At 38.3% G+C, this 22,945-nt stretch overlaps 1 protein-coding gene and 1 pseudogene across 1 annotated transcript; one reads left to right on the forward strand and one right to left on the reverse strand.

Moving 5' to 3' along the window:
• Positions 1-237: 237 nt before the first annotated feature.
• On the reverse strand, positions 238-22,690 carry FAM114A2 (family with sequence similarity 114 member A2). Its single transcript, XM_016213782.2, is given in 15 exon segments — positions 238-1,495; positions 1,497-1,583; positions 3,287-3,340; positions 5,833-5,905; positions 7,585-7,724; positions 8,440-8,562; positions 11,082-11,161; positions 12,502-12,625; positions 13,113-13,271; positions 13,761-13,895; positions 15,509-15,600; positions 17,759-17,851; positions 18,252-18,351; positions 18,700-18,944; positions 22,663-22,690. Coding segments are annotated over 14 exon segments (1,539 nt in total). The 5' UTR covers positions 18,931-18,944; positions 22,663-22,690; the 3' UTR covers positions 238-1,447.
• On the forward strand, positions 4,520-4,882 carry LOC148093392 (large ribosomal subunit protein eL33 pseudogene; annotated as a pseudogene).
• Positions 22,691-22,945: the final 255 nt, after the last annotated feature.

Consider the following 22,945-nt stretch of genomic DNA (forward strand, 5'->3'; position numbering starts at 1 on the left):
GATACTCATGTTTAGACAAATAAAAGGATCAATTGAAAAACTTATTACATTCTATTTATAGGTTTTAGAAGATGAGCAGCAGAACTCACAAAAGTTACCTAAAAGTTAATAGCCATAAAGTTGAAGAACTTTTAAAAAAGAGGGAATACCAAAATAACTTTTAGGAAGAAAATAGCCTTTTAGTCTCTTAAATTGACGAGGAGAACAAAATGGCGGCTGATGATCTAAAAGGATAAAGCTGAATTTACAAACATGCTAAAGAATACATTAAAACAAAAAGAATGAGGAAAAATATACCATGCCTAACAGGTGAAATCCTGTTATTAATGAACATCACTTCTACGGGACCCTACAGTCCACTTCAACAATATTCAATCAACGAAAACCCCATTACTATAGGTGCTTCATACTCCTGTGGAGCTGGCTCTTACTGAATTTACCCTGCATATTGGATATGCAGGAAAAACATCCTGGAGAAACTCAAAAATATCTGCAAACATGAAACTGTTTCTCTAAATGGCACTTATTGGTCTTGAATCCAGTTGAATGGAGGTCAACTACAACTTAAACCGTGTCATCTTGGAGTAGGAGAGCAATTTGAAGCTAAACGACACACTGCTCTAGTTAATACATGTGGCTAACAAGTATATTCTATAAGTTCCTTCTCAGTGCCAACTACCTGCTAAGAATTAAAGAGCAGATAAAACTTTCTGCCCAGCCGGCATGGCTCAGTGGATTGAGAGTCATCCCAGGCACCGAGAGGTCATGTGTTCAATTGCTGGTCAGGGCACATGCCCAAGTTTCAGGCTTGATCCCCAGTAGGGAGCATACAGGAGAGAGCCAATCAATGTCCCTCTCTCATCGAAGTTTCTATCTCTACCTCTCCCTTCCTCTCTCTCTAAAGAAGTCAATAAAAACATATTTTAAAAAGCAGATAAAACTTTCTAACCAATTCTAAGAATTTGTGTAATAAAAGGAAATCATTACAGAGTTTTTATATACTCAGCTTCTTAAAACCGTAGATTTTATTAAAGAAAGTGCATAGCATTTAATAGATCAAGCACATGAATTCTAGAATAAGAAATTAAGTACTTTTTCTCTTGCTTAACAACCAATTATATCCATGACAAAACTGTGTTCTGTACCATCAAAGACCAATATTTTTACCTGAGTGTCCCACTAACCTTTATCTATAGCTAGTATTTTTTAACTTTTTTTTAAAAAATTTCTTTTCAAATAATTTATCAATTATAACAACTGAGAAGGGCAGTGTGAGAACCTGAATACTTCAACCAAGCAGTGAAGGCAACAAATTTCCCGTACAACTGCTATCCTGCCTGAATTTTTATATACTAAAATAGCCCTTCTCCCTCACTTCCACAAGGATACCCAGAACAGAGTGACATTTCTTGGCCATCACAAGTCTCAGGTCAATCTTCTCTGTTCTTCAATGTTCTGATAAAGGCCTCTGGCCCTGCAGCTCATGCCTCCGGTAATTCATTCTTGTTCTCAATGAGCGAGATCTCCAACACAGGTAAGAGTAGCTGAAAGGCATCCTGAATATAGGAAGCACTATTTGATGCCTATCAGGATTGAAAAAAAGAGAAAGAGAGAAAGAAAATATCACAGTCACTTAAAAAAGAAAACACACCATAAGATAACAACAACAAAGATTAATTTGTATAAATCTAATAGAATCTGTAGTTTGACAAATAAGGGCAGACTTTACCATTTTGGTAAAGGTACAGGGGAAAGAAGGATCTAGCTCTTGACATATGAAAGCACCAAAAAAGAATGTCAGCATTCTTTGGTGTCCTGCTCAAATTTGGCATTCAGAGCTTATTTATTCCTTGACTGAGTGGGAAGATCCTATCACAGCATTTTGGTCAATTACTCAAAGAGGATTTCAGGAGGCTATGAATCCTACACCGACTCAACATAGTCAGTGCTCACAAATATGAACAAGGATTAATGTTTTCAAAGATGATTACAGTATAGAGTCACCAGTCTTTTTTTATATCTGACAAGTTCTGACCTTACCAAAGAGTAACAGAGAGTTCATTAGATTAAGATAAAATGTATAATTTCAAGGACAAGTGTTCAAATCTGTGAGTAAGAACAACAAACTCAAAACAGCAATAGGGAGCCCCTATCAAGTGAGTTTGCCTGTTTTGGATTTACCAAGGACAAGTACTCCTATTTAAACTTCAGTGTGACATTTGACACTCAATTTTCCAGCCAAAAGAGACCTCAAGAGACTATCTAGTTATATCTCTCATTTTGTAAATAAAGATAGTGAGATTGCCAAAAAGGTAAATGCCTGGTATATATGGTCATCAGCAAATCAGGGAAGATCCAGGACATCCCTGGGCTCCTAGTTTGCACACTTGTTTCACCTAAACCACTTTGCCATCTACTAAATCACAAACTTGCTTTTTTTTAAAAAATTGTTTAAGTGATCAGAATAATTTCCCTGACTATTCAAGAAAAATTGTGCAGTTAAGGAATTAAAGACATTTCATTGGTGGTGACTTTAAAGAATTTAAAACTAAAGAAGTAACAGTCTAGTAGCAAAAAAATATTTTTCAATTCATACTAAAAACTTAACCGATTATCAAATATATTTTCTCCTCCCCAGACTTACATAAATGTTTTAAACAGATCATCAAATGTCTAAATTGTTTGCACAATTAATTTACAAGATAGAGTTCTTAAAACATGGAATCAAGAAAGCGTCACTCATGGAAGCATTGTAACCCATCAAGGGGTCTTCATGTACCCCCCTTTTCCATGGATTTAAACAACCCACCTCCTTAAATCTAATGGACTGAGGATTATGTAAATATGGGTACCTCTTTGACAAAACAAAGCAAATTTCTCAGCAAGGAAATGACAAAATGGTTTATTTTTAACAAATCTCTGCATAAGCCTTGGTCCTTTAAGAAGCAGTACTTGCCTGTTTTTAATTTCCAACCCTTCATGTTTACCCACTGGTCTCCAGAAGTTGTTTCATTACTGAGAATTGTCCGTTAACTGCCAAGGGGTAGTACTAAGTAATGACAGCTTACTACTCCTTCCTGTGCACTTTACCCAGCAGCTTAATCTTTTATGTGTTATAATTAATACAGGGAATATGCATCAGATACACACCATTTTGGTCGCATATGCATCAACATGGCTAAACTACCAAGCTTGTGAAAAAAACAAGAAAGCCAAAAAACTTAAGAAGGATTAACTAATACAAAATGCCTAAAAGTTAAGAGACTTAAAAACAATTACTACTAACCTCTAGAAATACTGCAGTAATTAATGGATTAAGGACATCTGCCTTTTCTTTGACCTAGAATAAAGTATACAGCATTATATGTACACAGCAGGTTAAAAAACAATAAACATGGCATGATCTCACTTTGAAACACACACGCCCACACTTGAGCATATGTGCACACACACCCCCCCACACAAATGTAAGCACAGAAAAAGTTTGGACTGAGAGACAGCAAAATATCATCTCTGGAAGTGCTTTAAATTTCCTTCTTTATATCTTTCTGTGCTATCCAAATGGATCATTTACACCTTTGTAATTTTGATTGATTTTTAAAAGTATTTGCATTTTGGAAGAGGAGGTGGACATGGTACAACTGACCAGAAAACTTCAGAAAATTTTTAAAACAAAATATGCAGATATGAAACATATGCTCAAAATACTTAATGGTTTTTAGAGTGGCTATTTGAAAAACATGGAAATAAATAATGCAAATTTACTATTCAATGTGTTAGCACCCTACAGTTGACTTATTGGGTTAAAGTATCTTTATAAAACATATGTAAAGATTTGACGTTGAAAGATTAACTTCAGAAAACCCAAGAGCTCTTTTAAAGAAAATATAAGAGGAAAAGAGAAGCTACATGATTATATTATATCTAATATAGCTATTATGCCTTACAGGTACAATCTAAATTCAAAAGAAAAATTAATTTGGGTCATGCTCTTAACTAAAATTTAAGGGCACAGAATAACTATGCTGCCACACTGACACTTATATACTTACTACAAAGTAATTTTTACTTTAATTGAGGTATAATTGACATATAACACTACAGTAGTTTCAGGTGTAAAACATAACTGATATCTGCATATACTGCACAATGATCACCACAATAAGTCTAGTTAACATCCATCACCATACATAGGTAAAAAAAAATTTTCTTGTGATGAGAACTTTTAAGATCTATTCTCTTAGCAACTTTCAAATATGCAATACAGTATTATTAACTACAATCACCATGCTACTATACATTACACTCCCATGACTTACAACTGGAACTTTATACCTTTTGACTGTCTTCATACACTTTGCCTCCCCCACCTCCTACCTCTGGCAAGCACCAACCTGTTCTTTGTATTATGAGCTCAATTTGCTACAAAGTAATTTTTGTTTGCTCATTTAAAAATGCCCTTTATTTGCTTTTGCCACCATCTTGGAGTCTGTGGAGGACTGCTGGGAACAGGACTTCTATGACGACAAATATATCTGGAAGGCTGTGGTCCAAGGCCATTTTTGCCAGCTATAAGCAGGATCTCCGGAACCAAAGGGAAGACATAGCTTTTCTTAAAATTAAAGGTGTTTATGCTGGAGATGAAACTGAAGTCTATCTAGGCAAGAGATGTGTTTATGTGTACAAAACAAAGAATAATACAGTCACTCCTGGTGGCAAACTGAACAAAATCAGAGCAATATGGGGAAAGGTAATTCATGCTCATGGAAACAGAGGCATGGTTCCTACCAAATTCTGAAGCAACTTTCCCGCTAAGGCCAATGGACACAGAATCCGTGTAATTCAAAAGACTCCTCAAGGATTTAAACTAATTGAAAAATAAAATAAAAAATAGAGAAGAAATGCCCTTCATTTTATCCTAATTCATGATTCCTGATTTCTGAATCATCTTCCACAGTTCACAAACACTCAGTAAATTTTTTTACAATTCCTTGAAAACACACACACAACGTTAGCTTTAACTACAACTCTCCTACTGGCTAGCAAGTGCAAAATATGAATGAGAGTTGCCAAGTCTAAGGTGCCAGTCCTTAAAACCAGAATCAAACTTTAGGGTTCTTGCTTTATCAAGGTCTCCATTTCTAATACAGGTCTCAGAGGACAGCATAAAATATTCTGCCAACTTCATAAAAAGAGAAAACAAAAATGAGTTGCAAAAATCAGTTAGCATGAACAAGCTGATCCTAAAAAACATATGGAAATGCATAGGGCCCAAACAAAAAAATACTGAGAAAGCAGCAGCAAGTTGGAAGACTCACATTTCTTGATTTTAAAATATACCACAAAGCTACACTAATTAAGACAATATGCTACTAGGATAAGGATACAGACACATAGTATTTATCCACGAAAGAAAGTATTACTTGCTAATAAAAAATACTGATACAATGTGGATATACCTCAAAAACATTACGCTAAGTGAAGGAAACCAGACACAAAATACTACATACTGTATAATCCTATTTATATTAAATATCCAGAATAGGCAAATCTATAGACAGAAAGTAGATTTAGTGTTGCTTAGGGATAGAAGAATATGGAGGAAAAGGGAATGACTGTTAATGGTATGAGGTTTTCAGGGAAATAATGAAAACAGTCTAAATTAGATTATGGTGAAGATTGCACAACTCTACACATATACTATAAAAGCACTGAATTATACACTTGAAATGGGAAAATGTTATGGTATGTAAACTACATCTTAACAAAGCTGTTTTAAAAACAAAACAAAACAAAACAGACATTAGCCCGACAAGAGGCATGAATTCTTACCCCAGCAGCTGTTAGGCAGGTGGTAAACTCTTTAGACAAAAAGGACAACTCTTTACACAACACAACCGTCATCCTAGAAAAGATGGGGAAAAAGTAAGGAGGGTTCCTTTTTTTTGTTTTTCTTCCACTCTTTTTTTAATAAGCTGTATTTAACAACTGTAAGAAGAGAACAAATCACTCCTGGTACTAAATGTGAAAGAAGAAAGCTTTTAAAGGGAGTAAATATGCCTAAGTCAGCTATCTTATGTATTGGGGAGCCATATGAATAGGCATTCGGGCTACAGGAAGACTCACTCCTTGGAATAACATTTTTCTACAAAATCCTCTAGAAAGTAATATACTTTCCAGTTAAATCAATGGAAATAACTAAAAATACATTTTAAGGAGACAAGATAATACTTTAAAAATCCTACATTCAACTTAGAAATAAAGTTAAAATTGAAATACATTCATTCATTTATTCAACAAATATTTTTTGAAAGTTTTCTTTGTGCCAGGTGTCAAGCACTGGGGATATATTAGTAAACAAGCAAAGTCCCAGTTTTCATGGATTCTAACTTACTTGCTAATCAGGGGGGAAACTATACATGTATATATAGATGGATAAATGTGCATATATATTTACATACATACACATTACACATGTAGGTATATATGTATACGTATACTCATGTACACAGATATATAAACATACACTCATCCATACAGCCATACTCACATATACATACACATACACTAGGTGGTGATATGAACTAAGAAAATAAAGCAAGTGAAGGATTATAAAATAGGAGAAGACACTATTTTAGATTGGGTGGTGAAAGAAAGCAGCATTTGGGTAGAAACCTGAATTCTGTAAGGGAGCCAGTCATGACTGAAAGAGCATTCCAAACAGTAGAAATAGTCATTTTTCCACAGAACAAGCTAGTTTGGGGTTCAGAGTGCCCCATCCTAAGGATGCTCAAGACAAAGCCAGGCCCCCTCTATGGGATATTACAGAAGAGTATCAATCAAAACTGTAGGTGAAGAAGAGGTCTGGAGACATCAAGAGCCCCTCCAAACCCTGGCACACTGGACACTCCCTCACACCTTTCTTCCCTATGAAAATTCTCATTATTTAATTAAGAGATTTACATATTTAGAAAGTCATAGGTCTTTTTTCCCCTCCTGTGACTACCTACATTCTATTATTTTTGAAATTTTTGTTCAAAATCAGCAACATAGTAAGAAAAAAAATTTTAACTCCCTGTTAAACTTGGGATTAACTCCCAGTGTGCATACCTGGGCAGATTACTTCTCTTGAGTCTGCATTTCTTCACTTTTAAAACTGGACTGATCATTTAGGGTTGTTGTGAAAATTAGAAATGATACATGTAAATCCCTTAGCATGGTGCCTGGTATATAATTAGCATTCAATAACTTAATTATACAGAATTGAGACTCTCAGAACTACTTTCTGTTTTTACTTATGTAAAATTCTATTGCTATCAGGACGAATAATCTGAGAACCAGTTTTTAGAGTATAAAGTGGTTAATAAAAGGGCAAAATTATAATGTAGACTATGGCTCAGTGAAAACGAAACACCACAATTGTCTACATACTAACTAAAACCCCAAATGGACAAACCTGTAATATGTGAATGGTACAATGTGAATAGTATCTTGTTGAAAGGAAAGTTTCTAAAACTTTGGAAATGAGCCAAGAAAATTCTTTCAGCAATTTGCATCATTTAGAGGGATACTTATTACGCTTACTGAGAAAGGGTTCTGCTTCTTTCTATAGCTGTCACTTCCTGCTTCTGGCCATGCAGAACCAGAGCTGCTGTTTTGTGAAACAGTTCAATTGAGCAGGCAGTCAGTTCGGCTAGGCTCCGGATTGCAAATGCATGGATATCCTGGATGGAACAATAGAGAACATAGGTGTTTTTTAATCTCACGAGGAAATGACAGTGCCTTACTTCTCTCATACTGAAGGACTCAATATCTTGAAAGCAACAGAAACTAATAGCTACCCTTTAGTAAACCTCTTCTTCCTTGGTAGGTATATAACTTTACAGCTGGACGCATAGCTGCAAAACAGAGGCTGCCCTGAAGTCAGGTGTGACCATGTGACTAAGTTTTCACCAAAAGATTTAGATAAAGCTTCTTGTAGCAGCTCTGGAAACCCTCATGACACCACATATGTGCCCTTTGTCTCTCTCTTCACTCTTTCTTTCCATCCTACAGTCTGGAAGTAAGATGTCACAATCTTGAAACACAGGTAGAAATTATGAATGAGAGTGCAACAAAATACAAAGCCCCTTAGTCCAGCAGGGCGTGGCTCAGCGGTTGAGCGTTGACCTAGGATCCAGGGGATTGCGGTGCAGTTCCCGGTTGGGGCGCATGCCTGGGTTGCGGGCTCAGTCCCCAGTCGGGGGCGTGCGGGAGGCAGCCAATCAATGTTGATTCTCTCATCATTGATGTTTCTCTCTCTCTCTCCTTTCCTCTCTGAAATCAATAAAAAGATATATTTTAAAAAAAAAAAATACACAGCCCTTAGATCCCTGATTGCAATACCCCCACATCTCAAATCCTTTTTTTAAAAAAAAAGTATTTCTTTGCTTTGGTTACCTCTATTGAATTTTTATTGATTTGCTCAGTTTTTTCTCCTTCCAACCGTTTTTCTCCTTCTTCCTTCTCCTCTAATGGCTTCTCCAGAGATGTCCTGATCCATTCATAGGCTGTATTTCTTGCCTATTAAATAAGAAAAAGATTATTGTCTATCAACAATTCAGCTCCCCAAGATTACTGTGTACTGACCAAGAACATGTTAGCATCATGGAAGTCAGTCCTTTTGTTCTCATCCAAACATAACACCTGGTTTTTCAGTGCTTAACTCACTCAAACGCTCTACAACACTTAACAGTGCTGTCCACTCACGCCTTCTTGAATTCTCTAATCCTTTGACTTTTTTAAACTGAGGTGTAATTTACGTACAGTCAAGTGCACAAATCAGAGCACGGCTAAAGAAATGTTTACATGTACATGTGCCTATGTATCTGTGACCCAGATCAAGATAAAGAACGTTCCCATGACCATAGCAGGTCCCCATACCCCTTCCTAGTCAGTACTGCTCAAGCAGAGACCCCCTACCCCTACCCAAAGGTAACCGCTCTTCTGGCTCACTATAAATAAATTTTACCTGCTCTTAAAATGCATGTAAATGGAACCATAAGTTCTCATTTGTGTCTGGTTTCTTATGCACAACATACTGCCTGTTAGATTTATCCACATAGTTGCTGCATGTACCAACAGGTCATTCTTATTTATTACTGTGCAGTATTTCATTTTATACATATACCATAGTTCACTCATTCTGATGGTGGCCCTTTGGGATGTTTCTAGTTTTCTTAAACTTTTGTAACACCACTATCTTCTGGTTCTCCCTCCACCCTCACGAGCATTCCTCCTCAGTCTCTTGTATGTACTGATTTCCTCCGGTAGTCCCTTAAACATCAGTATTACCTGGAGTTCTGGCCTTGGCTCTCGTCTCACCCCTCTCCCTCTCCTCTTCGCTCATCCTATTGCAGTGATTTTAACTATTCCCTACCTGCTGCTAACTCCTAAATCCTTATTTCTAGCACTGACCTCTCCTGAAAACATATTCCAACTTCCTGCTGGACATATGAATCAGGATATTCTATAGTCACCTCATATACAACATGTACAAAATTTGAATGACCTTTCCCTCCCAAAATTTTTAATCCCCAGGGCTTTAGAGGAACAGCCATATATTAGTCACCCAAGCTAAAATATGTGAGCCATCCTAGATTCTTCCCTTCCCAATCAATCACCAAGATGGTCTGATTTTACCCTACATATTTCTCCAACCAGCCCCTCCTCTTTTTCTCTATTACCACCACTTGATTTCAGATCCACGGTGTGGCAATAGCACTCTGATTGGTCTCGCTGCATCAGTCTCAGGACATCTGATAAAATTACTGGGAAAGGGAGTTCTTTCTGTTGGAGTTACTCAACTGGATTGAGTTACTCTGAGGCTTCTAGTAGTTATCTTACCACCCTGTGGAAAAGCACCCCTAAGAATGGAGCTAAACAGAAGAAAGCAGAGTCAAGAGATGGAGAAGGGGCAGGTTTCTAGGTGGACATCCATGCCAGAAGCCAGTCTTGCCCCTTGATTTTACAGTTTCTTGAGCTAATGAATGCCCCTTTTTGCTTAAGCCCGTCTGACTTTAGTTTCTGTCATCTGCAACTTAGAAAGTTCTGGTTTCTAAGGAAATGTTTATTGGCATTAAAAGAAAGCATTCACTTGAGTAACATATGGACAGAATGTGTTCAGAGCTGTAACTAGGCAATAGGAATCCAGAGAAAACTTTGAGAATATTCCAACTGAGAACTAAAAGAATCACAGGTTTTATTTCAGATACAGCATTGGGATTGAGGCTTTAAGGATCAATAGGTGGGGCTTTCAGCTCTCCCTGGCCAGGAAGCAATGTTTCTGGAGATTTGGAAAGGAGGGTGAAGCAGCAGCAAGCATGCCCTGGCTGGTGTTGCTCAGTGGTGAGAGTGTCGGCCTATGCACAGAAGGGTTGCGGGTTCGATTCCCGGTCAAGGGCACATACCTGGGTTGCGGGTTTACTCCCTGTCCCCGTGGGGGCTCGTGCGAGAGGCAACCAGTAGGCAACCAGTCAATGTGTCTCTCCCATATCCGACGTTTCTCTCTCTCCCCCTCTCTCCCTCCCTTCCATTCTCTCTGAAAAAGTTATGGGAAAATATCATCACCTAGGCCACAGACTCTCACATTTACACAAGCTAAATGGTCATTATCTTAGTCACTGGGCTCTAGGAAATGGCAACCTCCAGCTTCCCAAAGGCAGGGGCCACATCCCATTATCTCTGAAAACATTCAGAACCCTGTGAACAGTTAAAACTCAATAGAGGCTAGCCCTGTTGGTGCCATGAAGGCTGGTGAGCACTGACCAACTCTGTGACCTAAATTAAGCTTTCAGACAATCAAAGAATTCCAAATGAAAACAGGTAAGGATGGCAGATGAGTGTGTTCCACGGGAAGGGAAAGGGATGCAGATGTGAGTTTAGCATGCTAACCTGTTAAAGCAAGAGGCAGGCAAAAGGTGTGGAACTCAGAATGTACCCTCAATTTTGGTGATATCCTTGCCAGGAATTAACAATCTTACTTTCTTTATCCGCTAAACCCATACAATTTAAAAAAAAATCATCAGGAAGTAGTCACTTACCCTGGCAAGTTTCTCTGGTTTGGAGGAGACATGCAGCTGGGAAAATAGCTCTGATACCTCTTTGGTAAAATCTTCATCCCCTAAAAAAACACAAGTCCCATGTAAAACAATTCAGAAAGGCTCGCATCATTCATTTTCAAGAAAATGTTTACCGAATATTCTGCTCTGAATAGTCTGTGTGACTGTAATCTTTTTTAATTAAAGAAGGTGTTTCATGAATAAAACAGGTAATTCAGCTTAAAACTCCAATAATACAAGTGTTTTTCCTTGAGACAACTTCAGTATGCATCACCCAGAATATAAAAAGTATATTCTAGGGTCAAGATTTAATAAAATTAATAATTGTTACTGCTTCATCAGGACAAACTTAAATGAGATGACACCTTATTTTTTTTTTACTGTGAATGAAGTGAAAACACATATTAGTACAGTTTGGTGCCATCAACTTGATTTCTGCTAACGCACCAGTAATTTTACCCACTACTACTTTTGCACCATCAGTGCAAATGTGAAACTGATTATTTTTTTAAAAAGCAAATGACATCTTGATACTATTATGCAGAGTTTTGACTCATGAGCTCCCTGAAAAGATCTTGGGGACCCAAGGATTTGCAGACCACACTCTCCAACCACTGATTTAATCTACTACATGGGTAACTGGCCCTGTATGTCGTGATGGACCCTGAGGGAATTTTCACTTTTAACATTTATAACTAATTATTTAATTTAAAAAAAAAAGGCAAAACTGTATTCACTATGTTCTACTGAAAAGAGATCCAATTAGTACGTAAACATATATTAAAAATATTTCCAGCTAAAATGTTAAAATAACTCAAAGCTTAAGATTCAGTTGCTTGGAAATTTCCTGATAATTTTGCAAAAGTGAGTAGTTACTACACTTACATTTTCTGAGGGATGTAGATATTAAAAAAGATGGCATAAAAATTTTTTGAAAATACAAAAGACAAACTATCACCCACATTTTGGATAACTGCCACCCTACATGCCTTAATTCAAGAAAAGGACAGGGGTCACAGGGGCCAGAGAGGCATGGGAGCAGTATCCAGGCATACAAAACCTCGTAGAGATGACCAGCCCAATGAGGCAGGAATCTGACAGGGGGAGCTCTCTAACTGAAAAAGCAGGCAGAGATGTGCGTTGCAAGAGCAGATTAGAAGCCTCCAAGAGTTTGGGGGGAGGGAAGAGGAGGTTGGGGGTAGGAGGAGGTAACAGGCACATAAGGCTCACTGCTCATAACAGTGCCTAGTCAGGGGCCAGGCTGCAGAGAATTTGCATAAAAATTCTCAATGAAAAAAGTAAAATCTGGCCAGTGTAATTGGAGAGAAAATATTTTAAGGGCAATCCACCGCACACAGACACACTGCATCCTTCCCACCCAGAAGCTGTGCTTTCATTTCACCTTTTTTATCTTCTTCCTCTTCCTCAGAGAACTCTGGAAGGGAAAATGCTTCTTTCAGTTGCTCCAGTTCAAGTTTTAGAGTCTCTAATTCTTCTCCACTTAGAGAATTAAGAACAGATTTCACCTGAATCAACATAAAGTTGTGGGAAGATAAAAGAAAAACATTCTCAAATGGGGAAGAGGCTACAGGTCAGATTAAAATTAAAATTAGGAGCTCACTGGCCAACCTAATCTAGTCCTTAAGAACCTTAACACAACAGGCTGGTCATTACAGAAAAGTGGAATTTGTACTTCCAAAAATAATATAAGACATAAATGTCTGGAAATAAAACAGTCTTGAATTAATCAATAGCTAACAGGTAACTATATCCAAATTGGCAGTTTAAGCTTAAGAAACTTTAAAAAAAAAAAAAAAGACCAAGGTGAGGAAAAACAACAAATGTGCTATTAAAACTTCTTTGTTAATCTCTCCTTTTTTGTTTAAATTTAGAGAAATAACACTTGACTCATTCTGTTTTCAGCAGTTAGTTCAAACACTAGTTTTTAGTTTGTTCTGGCCTGGTATTCTCAGAGCCTCAAGCCTCCAGTTGAAATGGTTGGTTTAGAATTACCTTTACTTCGCTTTCTTGGGAAAGCATCTCCAGAGCTTCTAGATGTGAAAGGCCTTGAAATTCATCAAAGAGTAGCCCGTAATGAGTTTTCTTATCCGTTTCCATAGTAACCTCATTTGTGGTCCACTGTTCTTCTTTCTCCTTCGCCTCTCGTAAAACCTGAAAAAGAGATAGAGGCATTACACTGCAGCGAGTAATGAGGGCTCAGGGGTGAGATGGGTAACAGTATAGCGCACTGCCCTTTTATTCTTGGCATTGTCATTCAAAGCTGGTAGGCCCAGGAGCTGCAGGGGGAAAATGATCACACATAATTTGATTCTAGACAGGGTAAATAACACCCAAGGAACCAGGTGTTTCTCTGAAAGTGGTTTAAACATTAATCTAATAAACAACTCTGAAAGGACTTGGCATCTTATACTGCACTGACAGGAGGCCTCTGCAGAAAGGAAAGAGGAGGGAAAAAAGAACTGGGCAGTTTTCTAAGCATTAGAGCTCTTCCTCCCCCCCACCCCCACCAAAAAAGAAAAAGTCTCAATTTAAAAATCATTTAAAAAGTCTTCAAAAGTAAGTGCTAACAATGTCCCAAGTTACCACAGGCAAAAATACAGATCAAAACAGAAACAGGAAACAACCAGGTAAAGGCAGTACCTGAGACAGTGTAGAATTCCGGTGCATCAGACCCTTGGTTCTTTTAAATCCAGGATCCCCTTCTGCTATTACATCCATTGTCTTTTTCCCAATGAATTCTAAGGCATCCAAACCCCCACTGATAACAGTCTTTCCCTAGGAAACACATGCAACCTTATTACAATAATATTGAAAAAAGACACCTGCATGTTTTGACTATATAAAATAGTGACTTAAAATACCAAGAACTGGCAAGAATTTAGAGCAACTGAAACAATCACATACTGCTTGTGAGAATATAAATTGGTATAACCACTTTGGAAAACTGTCATTATCTACTACATCTGAACCTATGAATATCTAATGACCCAGCAATTCCACACATGGTTACATATTCAACAGAAATGTTTACAGAGGTTCATCAAAAGATGTACAAGAATGCTCACGGCAGAAACTGTGATGTAAAAGCTAAAAACTATAAACTACCCCAATACTCACCAACTGTGGAATAAATAAATGTGACATAGTCGCACAATGAAACACAGCAAAGAAAATAGACTACACCACACAATCTTCACCATGGATAAACCATACAAACATAATGTTGAGTGAAAGAAACTTGACACAACAGAGTACAATCTGTATGATTCCATTTATATAAAGTTTAAAAGCAGGCAAAATTAATCTACAATGGTAGAAGTCAGGGTTGTAGTTATCTTGGTAGGCAAGAGTGGGAAGCACAGATGACTTGGAGATGGCACAGGGTAGATATTTCATGTACCATCATGTTGTTTCTTAGTCTGAATGTGTTCACACTGTGAAAATTCAAACTGAACACTTGAGACTTCATTTTTGTATATATGTGTTATATTTCAAAAAAAGTCAAAATTAAAAAGAACTAGCTATCTATCATCATATAGGGAAGGTATTAAGCTTCTTTTTTTTTTTTTTTTAATTATGTCTTTATTGATTTCAGAGAGAGGAAAGGAAAGAGAGGGAGAGAGATAGAGACATCAATGATGAGAGAGTCATTGATCAAGCCCACAACCCGGGCACGTGGCCTTACCGGGAATAGAACCCCAATCTCCTGGATCCTAGGTCGACGCTCAACCGCTGAGCCACACCTGGCCGGGCGATATTAAGCTTCTTATATTACCCTTTTAAAAATGTTTCTAGCCCTGGCCAATGTGACTGTTGGTTGGGCCTCATCCCATGCAACAAAAGGTTGCCGGTTCCATTCCCAGTCTGGGCACATGCCCAGGTTTCGGGCTTCATCCCCAGGAGGGTGTGTACAGAAGACAGCCAATAGATGAATCGCTCTCATGGTGATGTGTGTCTCTCTCTCCCCCACTTCCTCTCTCTCTAAGAATCAATTTAAAAATCTTAAAAAAAAGTTTCTAATCATATATAGTTTTACAAATATCCATCATAAATACATTTCTTCTTTGCCTAAAAGATGCAATTATGAGAAAAATATTTTTGTAAAGCAGTGTTTTCTAGGGCCACAAAACTAAGAACTCTAGTCCATAAAATATTACGTACACTGCCTCTGTATTACATTTCACCTCCTGTTCCCTCCTTTACTCCTTTAAAGAAAATTTTCAAGTAGCTCTCACTCTACCCCTAAAATCAAAGTAATTGATCGTCAGAGATTTGGAATGTCATTAAGAGTAATTCGTTCCCATGGCTTTTCAATGAATAAGGCAGAAAGAGACAAAAACCCACTATAATCATGGAAGGCAGCAGGCTACCTTGTGCTTTATACTCACTGTGCTCTGAACAGCAGTAGAGATGGTTGAGAAAACACCAAACGCTCCAGTCACCGGGGAGGAGTTTTCATTCTCTTTGGCATTTGCCTCTCCTACACGAGGGAGAGATGTGTAAACATGACGACATGGTCCATAAATGATTTTGCTTTGTTAGTATCTATGTGAATTTTTTAAAAATTAAATCCTACTTCCCATATACAAGGTATTAGTCCTTTTTGTTTTATTAAACTATTTGCCTATTTTAAAATGAAAGGTAAGAGAGCTTTTTCTCATTTTCATTTAATTTCAGAAATAAAATCCAGTCTTTTGAGCCAACTACTGATATATATAACAAGACTACTGTATAATTCCATTTACAGGATCTTCTGGACAAATAAACTATAGAGTCAGAAAGAGATCAGTGGCTGTCAAGAGCTGAGAATAGGTGCATGCATTAGGGGACTTTGGGTGATGATGAAAATATTCTGCATCTTGATTGCCTTTATAGATATAGAAAATATTTCCTCTCTCTCTGCATAATCACAATGGACTGTGTATACAGTGTAAACAGGACTGTATGCTTGTCAAAACATGTAAAACTATATACTTAAAAGAAGTAAACTTTCTGTATATAATTTATAGCTCAATAAACCTGGCTTTTCAAATTCCAGTCTAGTTTAAATTTTATCCTAAAAATTATGCTTATCTGTAACATGCATTACAAAAATGAACATGTTTCATTGAAAAAAATCTATTAATTTCAAAATCTCTTATAGGAGACAAACAAATAATTAGCTACTATAGGAAGGACTTCCTCTTCCAGCTTTGATGAGTTAACTGGTATTGCACTTGCCCTCCTACCATAGCATCTAGAAAACTGGACAAAATATAAGAAATAACTGCCTGCAGATATTGGACGACAGACAGTACAGGGCTATAAACCAACAGAGAAGAGAAACAAAGGGAACCCTATGACTGGCTTGGCTTTCCAGACCACAGCACTGGGAGGGGAAACCCAAGCAAAGCATGGCAGTCTTGCTGAGTGGAAGAGGGAAAGACTGGAATCTAGGAAGGCTGAAACACCTGGAACTTGCAAGTCGAAGTCCTGGAGAGGAGGGAGCTACAAAGGTAAGGAGTCCCAGGAATCTACGCAGGAGTGCTCTTGAGTCTTTGGCTAAATACTAAGCTGTTCATGCACTGGGAGACTCCATGACACTGGGCAAAAACTACCATGGAGCTGTAAACTAAACAATGTCCAAAGCCCATGCTAGGCTATACAACATCTGACTTCTGACCAGAGTTTAACTAGAGAAATCTAGTTAAACATCTGGGAATTAGGTAGAGACCTCAGATAGGTCAGAGGCCTTAGGAGCAGGGCTAAACTAGTACTTAAGAGTAATGGCTGGCCCTGGCCGGTTTGGATCAGGGGCTAGAGCATCGGCCTGTGGACTGAAGGGTCCCGGGTTCGATTCTGGCCAAGGGCATATACGTCGGTTGCAGGCTCAAGGTCGGGGCTCATGCAGGAGGTAGCCAATGGATGTGTCTCTCGCACATCTGTGTTTTTCTCTCTCTCTCCCTTCCACTCTCTCTGAAAAGCAATGGAAAAGACAGCCTCGGGTGAGGATTTAAAAAAAAAAAGAGTAATGGCTGCTCTAGATTCACCCTAAAGCGGCTTAAAAATAAGGCTTAAAAGGATGGATCTAAGCTACAAATATCTTAACTGCCTGCCAAACAAAACTCAGACCCTTTGAAAGACAACAAAATCCACTCAACAACGTAACATTTGTAACATCCAGCATCCAATTAAAGAAATGAAAAATATGATCTATAACCAAGAAAATAATTGGTCAATAAAAACAGACTCAAATAACAGAGAGATGAACTGTGCTTAATTTATAAATTAAGCTTTATCATATGTATACTTGCATAAAAAAAAACATAGTAAAGCACAGCAGGTCCTCAAATAAGAAATAACAGATGAGCCCTGGATAGTGTTGCTCAGTGGTTAGAGCATCAGCCAGCATGGGTTCAATTCCCCGTCAAGGGCATATAAGTGGGTTGCAAGTTAGATCCTTGGCCCACTGGGGCACATTCGGGAGACAACCAGTCGATGTGTCCTCTCTCACATTGAAGTTTCTCTCTCTCTCTCTCTTCTCCCCTACTCCCATCATGCCCTGAATATCAGACACTCAATAATTTTCTACTGAAAAATGACCTCAACCATTTCATTTTGATCCATAATTCTAGGACTTAATGTTTCCATATACTAACCTGTTGCATACTGGACCTCAGTTGAAATTTCACTGGGACTAGGGATTCCAAGGGAAGTCTCTGCCTTCTCAATGACATTTGAAATACCTTGTCCTAATGAGGAAAATGATAACATTTTTATATTTAAATATTACTTGCTATTAGTCACTAAAACTGAAGAAACAAACCAAAAATCAAACCCATAGATTTTTAATTTCATTACAGCCACAGGACATGTTATTTTGATCTTACATAATGTTTGAGAATGCATCCTTACCAAAAGAAGAAAAAAATTATCACCAATGAATAGTTTTATATTAACAAGTCCTAAACATCAACCTTCTAAGGAAGAAAATGCTGCAAACTCTAGCAGCTGTATAAATGAGCCCATCATTACTAATGCATTCTCAAACTACAAAGCAAACATAAAAGAGAAATTATTAACAAAATCATTTTTAACACAGATCTGTAGCAAAATAGATATAAAAATTAATAAAATAACCGATGGCCTTACCTACTGTGGCCACTGTAGCTGAGGCTGAGGAAAGTAAGGACTTGCCCCAGCTGCCCCAATAGCCCCATCCGGTTTGAGGTGCATCTCTGGAAACAGTCTCCTAATTTTCCCAGTAGCCAGAAAAACAAAAGGCAAAAGAAAATTTTAAAATCAGAGGAAAATAAGGATGTCTAGACAAGGCATCTAATTAGTAGCCAAAAGTATGGGCAAGCAAACACATATTATTTGGCTAAAGAAATGTGTGTTGTTTGACTGACAGATGTATGTAACCTGCATGTAAGCACAAGACAGCAAAGACAACTACTCAAAAAGGCATTTATAAAACTGAGAAAATTATGTTTTATGGTTATAAAAGGAAAGAAATAGGCACAATTCTAAACTGGCATTGATTCCAAATTATTTTTAACCCTAACATTTCTTTAATCTCAACTTTCAGTAGATACTCTACTTTGTCTGCAGCCTGTGATGCCTGAACAGGAAGAACTTCTGAAGTCTCACAGTCACTGGGAGGTTTGGACTCTGGTCTTTTCCGAGTAGAAACTACAGGTTCTGGTTTACTCTCTGGCTTGATATTTTGGTCAACAGACTCAGAATTCTTGGCTGGCTCAGAGTTCTCATCTTCAAGGATGGGATTTGCTTCAGTTATCACTGGAGTCTCAATATCATCTTTATCCGACATGATTAGATCATCGCCTGGTAATATAAAATCCCAAGAAAAAAATTAATTAGATAGGTTTTTCTGGTAAAAATTATTCGTTTCAACCTTTTAAGATTATCATAAGACTCACATGCAGGTTTAAGAAATAATACAGAGAAATCTGACATACCCTTCACTCAGTTTCCCCCAATGGTAACAATTTGTATAACTATACTATAAGATCACAACCAGGAGGATATTGAAAGAAACAACTGACCGACCTTACTCAGATCCCACAAGTTTTATATGCACTCATTTGTGCATGTGTAATTAGTTCTATAAAAATTTATCACACGTATAGATTTCTGTGACCATCACCACAGTCAGGATACAGAAACATGAAATCACAAGGATCCCTTGGGGTATTCTTTTTTAGCCACATCCCACCCTCCTCCCATCTCATAGCAACTACTGATCTGTTCATCTCCACATTTTTGTCATTTCAAGATGTTCTATAAATGCAATCATAGACTACGTAACCTTTTGAGATCTACTTTTTTCACCCAGCATAAGACCCTCAGGATCCATCTAAGTTGTGAGTGTCAAGGGCTTCTCCTTTTTATTGCCAAGTAGTATTACTTGGCAATAAGATGTATCTCAGTTTGTTTCACCATTTACCTGTTGAAAAGTATCTGAGCTGTTTCCAGTTTGGGGCTATTGCAAATAAAACAGCTATGAACATCCATGTACAACTTTTATGGGAACATAAGCTTTCATTTCTCTGGAATAAATGACTAAGAGTACAATCACTGGTACTTAAAATTTAATTGTATAAGAAACTGTCATGCTCTTTTCCAAAATAGGATTCCCACCAGCAATGTATGAGTGATCAAGTTTCTCTGCACTCTTGCCAGCATTCGGGGGTGTTATTTTTTACTTGAGCCACTCTGATAGGTGTGTAATGACATCTCTGTCTGGCTTTAAATTGCATTTCTCTACATCACTACTGGTATTCAACATCTTTCTTTTCATGTGCTCATTTGCCATCTGTATATCCTCTTCGGTGAAATACCTATTTGTGCCTTTTGCTCATTTTCTAGTTGAATCTTTTTCTTTTAATGTTGAGTTTTGAGAGCTCCATTTATGTTCTAGATTCAAGTCTTTTGTCAGATATGTGGTTTGCAAATATTTTATCTGTTTGTAGTTTATCTTTTCATCTTTATTGGACCTTTCATAAGGCAAAACTTTTTCATTTCAATGAGGTCTAATTTATCAATTTTGCTTTTACTTCCTGTCATTATTCCTACCATAATTTTTCAGAGACATTATGAAATTTAAGCAATCAGATAGGATATATATGAGACCAGCCATTTAACAATGTTAACCAATTCAATTCCTTCCAGAAGTAAAGCTCTTTGGCAATTAAAGCCAAGAATACTATTGGTGTTTTCACAAAGAGCAGATGCTGGTTTGCAGGAAAACCAAGTATTACCAGGGAAGAAATATATGACACAATGAGACCTTAGGTATGTACAAGCACAGATTTTGTACCAATATACACTAAGTGCAGACCCAACCCATGCCATAAAAACATTCCTAATGTACTAGAAAAGAGAGACATATTAAAAATTAAGGAAGCTTGGAAGGAGCACAAAATTGAGGTATACACAAAATACTAAAAGAACAGAGAGAAAGAGCTCTGTTAGAAACAGAGAAAACCACTCATGGACAACATATCAGAAATAAACATACAATACTGGCCACAAAGTGAGATTTCTGAACGCCAAATCCAGCCTACAGATGGTTTTTACTTGGCCTGCACAGTGTTTCAACATTTTTTAGTATTAATTGCTAACATTTAAAACTCAAAGTTTGTATACAAATAGATTTCTAACTTCCCTTGTAAAACTGAAAGATCTTGTAACACTGGGCCCACATTTGACCTGGTAATAACTAGCTCACGGCAAATAATTGCTGGGATATTTTCGAGAGGGTAGTGCTCTCTAGTTCTCCACAATCTCCACTTGAATCAACTTTATTGTTTATGTGACCTGATTAACCCCTACAGGCATCTCAACTTGCAACATGTACCTTAAAGGGCACTTAAGATTTTGACAGATGAAGATGCCAATGAGAGAATTCAAGGCTGTGGAAACAAAACATAGGAAAGCTCAAAGACCTGAGGTGTGACAGTATGAAATACGGACAGATACCAGCAGTAGTAAACATGGCAGGGAGAAAAATGGTAGACTAGAAACGTAGATTTACACAACACCATGGATCCTAAGTCATATGGTTATATGATATTCACACATTACACATTACCAAAACACAGGGGGGGAAAAAACAATCTAGATACAACTACCCACATACATACAAACGAAGTCTGAAATAGTCATTTATTGATTCATTCACTTGCAAACATTTGTTGAGTACCTACTAGTTACCAAGCTCTGGAGATTGAGAAATAAAGACACAATTTCTGCGCCCCACTTACTCTAAGGGCCTAAAAGGAAAGACTACACAATTCTTGAATAAAATTCAATTAATGTTCTGTGTAGTTGAATATGTACTTTTTTAACTATATTTTTACTCTCCTTAAGCTCTCTCCAAGTTACAACACATAATAATGTATACTTTGAATATAGCATACTATACATTGTATATATAGTACACATACCACACGTAGTATATATATGTACTAAATAATTTATATAACTTTACAAAAGACTGGAAGGACATACTCTAAAATACTAAACACTAGTTATCGCTATTCTTTCATTTGTATAACAAAGATTTAATGACATTTCAGCTAGATGGGAAGAGAAGTTTTTGTGGTGCTGGCTGTTTATCATTATTACTTTCGTTAATAGATGGCTATACCATCTCTGTTCTCAATGGGTTCATAATCTAGCAGGAAAGGGGGGTGGGTAAATACCAACTACATGTATTTGCACTATTTAATGTTTTTGTAAGTTTTCCAAGTATTCTGTAGTGTTTTATTTTCATAATTGGAGGAGAAAGACTCAAAGGACTGGACCATTACAAGCAAAACTAAATGAGTCACGTTTTTTAAAAGTAAAAATGTATACACTTAACATACATATATATGTGTGTGTGTGTATATATATGTATATACTTCCTGCATTTTCTTGGAGAACGTCCAGCCACACAGTTATCTAAGTGGAAGGAGGTTTCGTTCGGTGATTAAAAAGCACGGACTCCGGAGTTTGAGCGACATCCTTCCAGCTCCGCGCTGCAGTAATTGTCAGGAAGTGAGTTCACCCAAGCGCGTCTGTAAAATGCCGCTAGGAGTACCTACCAGACAGGGCTCCTACAAAGACTAAACGACACGGGGTGTGTGAGGGCTGGGACCAGACTGGCCCATGACCGCGCCCGGGGAGCCCTGCTGTTAGTACCTGTGGTGGTGGTGGTGGTTTACATCACTGCTATCATTATTAACAGGCTGTCTCCAGACGGGCAGCCGTGCGCGGTCACTTCCTCCCACAAACGAGAACCAGTTCCGAACGGGGGATCTACTGTAAACCTGCGCTAAGTTGACGACGTCTCGCCCACGAGGAGTTTGCCTCACCCTAACGTAGCGCTTCAATGCCCAAAACCCTCCTACAGCCTCAGCGTCCGGCCGCGAGGTGGCCGCCGCCCAGCCCCAGACCCCCTCCTTCCCCACCCCGGCGAACAGAGCAGCGAGGGTCCCCCCGCACCCGACGAGCCTCCTCCCCGGAAGCCCCGCACCCAGCCCGCTGCCACCCTCACCGCCGCCACAGCCGCCGACGAGCCGCTCCTAGTACCCCGGAAGTACTCCTTCAGCCCTGAGGCGGCCTCGCCTTCCCGGGAGCACTTCCGGGTCAAGCCGCTCGGGCCGGAAAAGGCTTGGGGCCGCTCCGGTGAGTGAGGGTTCCGTGGGGGGCACTGCGGGGCAGCTGCTGGGGTTGCCGTGGCTTGGGTTGGAGCCGGTGGGTGGGGGTACGACGTGATGGAAGCTAGGGTATCCGCGGGTGTTTTTTTAAAGGCGTGGCCTGAGCTGCAGGAGTTTGGC

The sequence above is a fragment of the Miniopterus natalensis genome, chromosome 4 (genome assembly GCF_054644295.1).
Source record: "Miniopterus natalensis isolate mMinNat1 chromosome 4, mMinNat1.hap1, whole genome shotgun sequence".
In the NCBI taxonomy this organism is placed as follows: Eukaryota; Metazoa; Chordata; class Mammalia; order Chiroptera; family Miniopteridae; genus Miniopterus; species Miniopterus natalensis.